The sequence below is a fragment of the Nicrophorus vespilloides genome, unplaced genomic scaffold, assembly GCF_001412225.1.
Source record: "Nicrophorus vespilloides isolate i.1.1-1 unplaced genomic scaffold, Nicve_v1.0, whole genome shotgun sequence".
NCBI classification, from domain to species: domain Eukaryota; kingdom Metazoa; phylum Arthropoda; class Insecta; order Coleoptera; family Silphidae; genus Nicrophorus; species Nicrophorus vespilloides.
Genome location: NW_017099862.1, coordinates 34947 through 43481, shown reverse-complemented (window position 1 = coordinate 43481; position 8535 = coordinate 34947). Strand labels below are relative to the sequence as shown.

The 8535-nt window shown below is 37.5% G+C and overlaps 2 protein-coding genes across 2 annotated transcripts; one reads left to right on the top strand and one right to left on the bottom strand.

Annotated features, from left to right (window-relative positions):
* Positions 1 to 1849: 1849 nt before the first annotated feature.
* LOC108565878 lies at positions 1850 to 4332 on the top strand (the record flags this gene model as incomplete). Its single annotated transcript, XM_017925544.1, has 4 exons — positions 1850 to 1967; positions 2026 to 3452; positions 3522 to 3736; positions 3800 to 4332. Coding segments are annotated over 4 exons (1944 nt in total), but the record flags the coding sequence as incomplete, so codon positions are not given.
* On the bottom strand, positions 4247 to 5622 carry LOC108565877 (E3 ubiquitin-protein ligase TRIM56-like). Its single transcript, XM_017925543.1, has 5 exons — positions 5278 to 5622; positions 4885 to 5151; positions 4565 to 4827; positions 4425 to 4505; positions 4247 to 4255 (listed from the first exon to the last, which is right to left on the bottom strand). The coding sequence occupies exons 1-5, from the start codon at positions 5426 to 5428 to the stop codon at positions 4247 to 4249; spliced, it is 771 nt and encodes a 256-aa protein (XP_017781032.1). The 5' UTR covers positions 5429 to 5622.
* Positions 5623 to 8535: the final 2913 nt, after the last annotated feature.

Here is an 8535-nt window from a genome sequence, read left to right as displayed (position 1 = left end):
ATTCAATAAAGCCCTTCTTCGTGAATGAAGGAAGATTCTGAAGGTACAAATTTGTGCAGCCTGTCGACCAACTCAGAGCTAAGTCACTTCATTTTCATAATTTCAATTTTCACAGCAAGTTGTTAATGTATCAAAAAATGTATCATTAATTAAAAATGAAACGTATCCAACAACATTGTTCTCTAGTTATAACTAATAAAACTGAAATAGAAAACATTCTTCATTGTAGACACACACAAACACAATGTTCGCAGGTAGCTTATTAGTAATTAGACGACATGACATAATTAATTTGTAATGGGAAGAGAAAGAGTATAAGAAGAAAGAAAGAATGAAATAAAGGCAAGAATCCGTTAATTAATTTAACACGTTTTCTACTTTGGTCAAAGATCGCTCAGAGATTGTATAGACTAATGCTACTTCTGCTTGTTAAAAGCGATTTGCATCTACCAGCAGCACCCACAATCTCGGATCTTGGGGCGAACGTCGTGTTCCATGATTGTGGAACAAAATGTATCGAACTGATGTGATGTGTAGAAAGAAGGTAATGGGCATGTCCTTCGCATTTACGAAACGACCCACGAACAATCTAAATTTATGAACGAGTGCAGAAATTGAATCGAATTGATTACTCAACGTTCGGTGATTGCTTTTGAAAGCAACATCCTGATCGAACCATTGTTAATAGTTTATATTTATTTATTTATTTATTTGCACAACGTCCGGAACAACCATTGACGTTAGATTGGAGAAGAATAAGCAAAAAACGCGAGCGCGCGCGCTCCAGTTTCGAGTCCACTTATCAATCAATAAGTGCGTGCGGATAGAAAGCAACAGTTTTCCAGAGGGATTAATTGCCCGCACGGGACAGACGCACGTCTGCCGATGATATGCGTCACTTTCCAAAAAAATATAAATAAAAACTTTCCATTTTCCGCACGTCGAGATTCTCACTACACTGGAAGGGTGATAGAAGTGGCTATAACCAAGCACATTTCGTCAATCATTTAATCGCATTACCTAATGAAGAAGTAACAAACCAAGTCGATTAACGGATATGTGAAGAAATTGGAAATTTTCTCACAGCTTATGTGAAAAAAAAAGAAAAGAGCCCACGGAAATGCGTTGCAGACTTTAATTGTAATTGGATGGACGAGGAGAGGAGCATTTCAGATTAATTCATTTTGGAACCTCTCAGCGTAATGAAAAAAATAGGAATACTTTTGAGGAAATAAACTTGCGCACTTTACCGAACTTAAACTTTCTTATACTCCATTAGCAACCGTTTGGATGGAGGAAGAAAGGAAGAGTAAGTACATCGAGATACATCGGTATGCAGATCACGTTCTCGCCTCTGCTAAACGCAAGAAATATATTGCTTCGATTTCGTGCGTTTCGAAAGTCGTTTCAATTTATTTCTCGTTGCAAAAGCGGGCAAACAATGAATCGCAATTTGATATCTTATTATTATTACTATTACATAAAGAAAATGAATAAACACACACACAAACACACACGAGAATGATGGAGGGGGGAATTGCGAGCGCGTGTTCTTTTCATTAATAACATAAATTAAATATTTCACCGTACGCAGAATTACCGGTTTACGCAATCCATCCAATCGTGGAAACGAAAAATCGTTGATAAAACCTGGAAGGAATGTAATTGGAAAAAAACACCCGCGTTTATTTCGCGAAGGTTAAAACTTGGCAAATTGGTATTTTTCTTGCGAAATATCTAAATCCGTTTAAACGCAGTCGTTCAATTACGTACAGTGGGTCGAAAAATTTACAGTTTGCGTATTACAATCACTATAATTTGCTTAGTCTTTCATTACAGATGCAAATAGAGCATTGAGTTCTGTTTTACCACTGTAAAAATACTTTCAAGGTTATTTCCAGTAATTTATTATATAGTAACGATTCTAGTATTTCGTTTGTATCTTTGTATTTTATTTGAATTTGATGGTAATGGTTTCTATGGTGATTGTTGTAATGAATAATAAATTCATTTGTTTGGTTGCAGCTGTTGTTTCGGTGGTTGCTATAACGACTAAACACCATGACAACGTGGATGATAGGAGACCGACGGCGGAGGGGAAGAGTATCGGCAGCAATCTGACGGCTTCGGAGAGGCACAAAAGGTTGCTTCCGTACATGACGTTCTACTTGGCGCAGGACTTCAATCAGCCGCAGAGCGAAATAAGTTACAACCGCAATCCTTACCAGGCGTCGCCGTCGACGTTTCAGCAGTTCCACAATAAATACAACGAATTAACGAACTATCAGAAGCAGAGGCCGCAGAGTATCAAATTAACGCCGTTCCTCGAGAGCAACGCTCTGCCGGGCCCTTTTATCCCGATGCAACCGACGGAGGTGACTTATACCCCAGTTAGCCAACATCAGCAACAACAGTATCAATCCGCCAAACTTCCTAATTACAGCGCGATATATGACAAACTATCTCAATTAAAACTGCAACAAGAGCAGCAGAACCAATTAGCTGAATCGTACAATAGGTACAATCAGCAGTACGCGAGGAAGCCGCAACAAGTAAACTACATCCCGGTGAGACAGTACGTGCAAGAGAAACCGATAATCCGCACGTACACGACGACGAACATCGATATTCCGGAGAGCTACCACGTTCCAATCAAAGTCTACAAGAACGAGATCAAACCCAGCTACTATCTGAACTCTGCACCGCACCTGGACCACGCACCGCCGAGCACCGAAGAGGAACACAAGCAATATCTAGAGGACCAACAGTACAGCAAGGACATCAGGAAGCAGGCGATCAAGCCGGTCCTGGTTCTTCAGCAGAAGCCTCAGAAGACGTGGAAACCGGCCTACTATCAAATCCAACCGGAAAAATACGAAACTCTGACATACCAGCAAATACCCGAATACGTCGAAGCCTCTCCACCGCATCACGCTTACATCACAGTCACACCGAAACACGTAGATGAATCGCAAATAAGCAAATACACCCAGGCAATGAAACCCAACTACATTCGTCCCATCACCACAACCACCACGAACCCAAATTCCATTACGGAAAACACGAACTCGCTCAGTTTGATCCTGAAACGTTTGCAAGATATGAACGCTCTTCCGGAAACACTCACCCCGGACAACATCGATAACAGCATCAAAACTCTGGTCAAGATCCTGAGCACCTTCAAGAAGCAGCAGAAATTCGTGCAACCGATAGTCGTGGCAGAAGAATCCGCAGAGTACGAGGACGATAACGAAGCCGGCGTTGGACTGGGCGGTGGACACGAAACACCTGAAGCCGTCACCGAATCTTATCCAGAGAACACGCCGGAAGGTGGAACTCCAGGAAAACCGGGCGTCGATTATCCCGCACTAGCAACCATCCCACAAACCGACTTCAACTGCAAAACGCAGAGATACAAAGGCTTCTTCGGAGACCCAGACACCAATTGCCAAGTAAAAAAAAATTCAAAAAAAAACAATCCTGAAATCAAATAAAAAACATTATAACATCTTCCGTTTAAGGTCTGGCATTATTGCGATTTGAACGGCGGTCAAGCGTCGTTCCTGTGCCCCAACGGCACCATCTTCAGTCAAGTGGCTTTGACGTGCGATTGGTGGTACAACGTGAAATGCTCCAACACGGCGCAACTCTACGTCCTCAACGAGAGACTCTACAAATACATCTTACCGTTGTCGCCCAAATTCCCCGAAGATTACAGCGGTCCACTGGTCGATAGGTAACAAGCAACAAATATAAACAAAAAACATAAATTTAATTATCAAAAAAAAAACATTTTCAGATATTTGGCGTTGAAATTCAAAGAGATGGAAGAGAAAATGAAGAAGGAGCGCAAGCAGAACAAAGAGAACTCTTCCGACGAGGATTCCAATGAGGATGACGCAAGCGATGAATCTACCACCAGCAAAGAGGAAACGAAAGAGACGGATGCGAAAGTAACAACCACGGAGACTTTAAATGCTTAAGTTTAAACGTTAATTATTTTGTTATTATTTATTTATTTTTAACGTGATATATATCTATATATAAACGCTTCCGTACGCGTTGCTCTTGCCAAAAGAAAAAAATGCGCGAACGCAGAGGAAGACGTAAGGCTAGACATTTTAGGCAAAATTATCAAAAGAATGCCATAATGTAGAGAGGTCTGGCATTAGTATGCCTGTTCACTTATAAAGACTTTTTTCTTCTTTCTTCATATATATTTGAGTTATTTTTTTTTATTTATTCTCTAGTCAATCTGCAACCATTTGAATATAGCTTTGAAAATTTCGCAAAGTTCTCTCATTCATAAAGAGAAACGGCCCCAAAAATTATCAACAATAAAAATATATATATTATTTATATTCCTAATTTTGTTTTGTTTTGATGATAGTTAAGAATGTGGAAATAAAATTGAATACACTTACCTTGTGGCTTTCCATCATTTTGTCCAGTCTTCTGTTGAGTTTGTTCAGCAGATCTTGCAACCTTGGTCTATCCTCCTTATCCTAAAGCAAGTTACATTTACAGTTACAATTAGTTTATCATTAACTGCACAGAAACTCACCAGCTTATTAATTTGTCTGATTTTGTGCCCATTGTGGTTCGAGATGATGCAGTAGCTGCAATGGAAAGTCAAGCAGTCTGAGCAGCAGAACTCCTCCACAAAACCCGGATGCTGCTGGCAAATGTTGAGACTGTCTTTCGTGATTATGTGATGCTTGAAGCTGGTCGTCTGATGCATCATCTCTGAGCAGTTTCTGCAATACTTGTTGGAGCAGTCATTGCATTTCAAAGTTGCCTCATTCTTGCATTTCATATAAGAACATCCTATAAAGTGTTTGATGTGGTAAACTAATAAATTAAAAAAAAAACTATATGACCTACTGTTAAAGACATTTTTGGAATTGGATTCCTTTTGCGGATTGAATGTCTGTATTGAAGCACCGGCTGGCAGAAAAGCAATGTTACTCATGTCGCTCAGCTGATGGGATTTTGTGAAGTACATCTGCCCGACCAGATAGTAATTGATCTTTGTCGACTTGACATCCGACCACTGGTGGCATTGATTGCACTCAATTTTGTCACCTGTCTCCCGGATGCACTGCTGACAGACAGTGTGGATGCATGATGAGAGGATGATGGGTGGCCGTGCTGGAATCAAAACAAAAGTCAACTCTTAAGTTTCATCCAATTGGATTGCGATATGCGATACACAAAACAAACAAACAAACAAACAAAAAAAAAACTGAGTTAACCTGAGGGAGAGAATCAACTTACAGCTCAGATCGAATTCCCTGTGGCAATTGTAGCACGTCTGTGTACGAACCATCGGGTCTCTCTTCTGGCACGATTTGGAGAACATCCTCGACTTGCCTTGCTGCTTGTAGTTCACGCAGACACCTTTGGAGCGGCCCGTAGAAGAGGCCATCACTTTTTCTATCGTTAAATTGTTCTTTGCGCTGATCTAAGTAAACAATCAGAACGAGGAGATGCGACCCCTGGTGCTAAGATCGCGTATACGAAGAGGTTTTCAAATCGACCAATCAACAACAAGAATTCAAACAACTTTCGTTTTTTATTGGTCTAATACTTTTTCAAATTCAAATAGTTTTAGTTGTTCATCAAACTCTATTATCTACATAGTGCAACACTGAAAAACAACTAATTGTACAATTATACACTCTTACTCTTTACAAAAGTTCAATATTTCCTGATTATGAACTAAATACATCTTTAATATAATTAAAAACTAAACTAGAAATAATAGAATTAAATGCAAATAGTTTTTTTTAATCGTTTACTAGTAAGTTTTAATGCTGTTGATTGAGATTGAGACGGGATCAATTTTATTGAAATTAAAACTCTGCGTGTAATTCGAGTGGATGTAATTAAGGTTGTGAAATGAACAGATTGCATGCGAAGTTGTCTCTGAAGGGTTAGGACAAGTTGCATTGTGTTGCGTCCACTTCCTTTCCGTCTCTTTCCTTCTTTCATTTATATCCATCATTTCATCTCTTTCTCGCCACCGTTGCCCTTCACGTGCTGCATCCCCCTTTCATCCCCCTTTCATCCACCCCACAGCAACCGCATGTAAATTGCATAGCAACACACTTTCTATAATTAAACCGGCTGCCCGCTTGAACTTGAACCTGAATCGACTCATTTTCTTTCCATCAACCAAATGGAACACACGAAATTTATTTATATCCACTCTGCGTCTATAGCCAATGCAACTGCGTTTCCAACGAACGTCGCAAAATGTGCAAACATTTCTAATTGATTAACATTTCAATTGTTATTTGATTTTGTTATTTTCTTTACGTCATAGTTGTTGCTAAGAAACAAGTATTATCAATATGTAAACATCATGGTTTCCTCAAAAGCAATGATTATTTGCGTGGTAACTATGGTAACTTTTATTTAGTTGTTTATTTTTCTCTCGAGGAACGTGAGTGGTGGTGGTCGTTACCAAGGGGATGATGGAAGAGTGTTAATTGAGTGCGCGCGTTCTAGGAGGTCGTTTTCGTGGAGGGGTGTGGGCGGAGGAGGGGTGTTTCAACCTGTTGCGGGTTGCGTCCGCCCCCAATCGAGGGGGTGGCGCAACCGGTACACTGGAAGTGAATCGAAATGACACTGGCAAAAGGGGGATGTGCGTCCACATTGCACATGCTCACCCTCCCCCAATTCCCCCTACGATGGACCACACTATATGCATATGCAGACGGTGTAAATAATAATTGCATTAGTCCGGAACCGGCGACCAACATTCCAACAGCTCACCGAATCCGAAACCAACCAAAACCAAAAAAAAAATAACTAAAAATTAAAAAAAAAAAATAATAATTACAAATTTTAACTCGATTAAACCCTTATAAAATACAGACTATAAACTGCAATTTGCAAAGAGACACAAAGTGCGCGCTTTTAAATAATATTTTTTTTAAAAAAATCATCTAATGCAAAGTTACAAATTCACTTGAATTCGACTGTTCTTACGAAGAAACATTCTTTCGGGTTTCCTTGGAAACTTTGTGCAACAGGTCACCTCGCTTGGGCTCTCCACCGCACGTGTGACTCTCTCTCTCTCTGTCTCACACTCTCTAAGTTCAAGGTAAAACAAGAAAAGCTCGATCAAATCCGAAGTCGTAAAGGTAAAAATTTCAAGACCTTTTTTTCCGTAACTGTTCAACGTTCCGAGTCAAAAACCTCACGAAAGTCATGCATGCCCATCGAAACTTCTATTTCTATTCTATACAAATTCTAATGCATGCCAAATTTTATATGAATCACATAATGAAGAAACATAGACAATTCTACAATGAGAGAAAATTGTTAAAATGTATGTTTTAATTGTACTTTTTATTGAGAAATAATAAAAAAAACATAAATTTGTTAGTATTTATTCATTCCATTTATATTCTGCTTTAAAAATATTATGCATATTTTCAACGAAGTAGGTGAGTACTATTGTTCTTCTTTTTTTTTGTTTCTTGTGTCCTTTCTTAGGTTTTCAGCTTACTCGATCTTTATTAAAAACAATTGTTTCCTAATTATAATTTTAGTAAAATAAATTATGAAATCGTCTCTTTATATAAAGAATTAATACAATAATTTGGAGCAATGTAAAAATTGATGTCTGTAGATGGAAGCGACGGAAGTATAGAGAAAACAAAATAGAGTTTCACATTTGAAATAAAACAATTGAAGTGTGATTTTAACTGAAATCAAGATTGCGTTGAAAACAAACAAAAAACAATAGACGTGTTAATATTAAAAGTCTATTAAAAGATTTTAATTAGAATCTTTATAATTTTAGTAAAATAAATTATTAAATCTTCTCTTTATATAAAGAATTCATACAATAATTTGGAGCAATGTAAAAATTAATGTCTCTAGATGGAAGCGACGGAAGTATAGAGAGTTTCTTATTTGAAATAAAAGAATTGAAGTGTGATTTCAACAAAAATCAGGATTGCGTTGAAAACAAAAAAAAACAATAGACGTGTTAATATGAAAAGTCTATTAAAAGATTTTAATTAGAATCTTTAAAATTTTAATAAAATAAATTATTAAATCTTCTCTTTACATAAAGAATTCATACAATAATTTAGACTAAACGAATAAAGTTTTTGAGTAATGTAAAAATTGATGCCTAGGTGGAAGCGACGGAAGTATAGAGAGTTTCTTATTTGAAATAAAACAATTGAAGTGTGATTTCAACAAAAATCAGGATTGCGTTGAAAACAAAAAAAAAACAATAGACGTGTTAATATTAAAAGTTTTTTTAAAGATTCTAATTAGAATCTTTAAAATTTTAATAAAATAAATTATTAAATCTTCTCTAAACAGCCTAAGTCTTTGAGTAATGTAAAAATTGATGTCTGTAGATGGAAGCGACGGAAAATAGAGTTTCACATTTGAAATAAAACAATTGAAGTGTGATTTTAACAGAAATCAGGATTGCGTTGAAAATTAAAACAAAAACAATAGACGTGTTAATATTTGTCTATTAAAAGATTTTAATTGGAATCTTCG

Bases quoted from the DNA above. Each gene is read 5' to 3' on its own strand.
- LOC108565877 (XM_017925543.1), bottom strand. From the start codon at position 5,428: ATGGCCTCTTCTACGGGCCGCTCCAAAGGTGTCTGCGTGAACTACAAG. The intron at 5,152-5,277 runs GTAAGTTGATTC...TTTTGATTCCAG, and splicing joins CAGGGAATTCGATCTGAGCT to CACGGCCACCCATCATCCTC. The intron at 4,506-4,564 runs GTGAGTTTCTGT...AACTTGCTTTAG, and splicing joins TCAGACAAATTAATAAGCTG to GATAAGGAGGATAGACCAAG.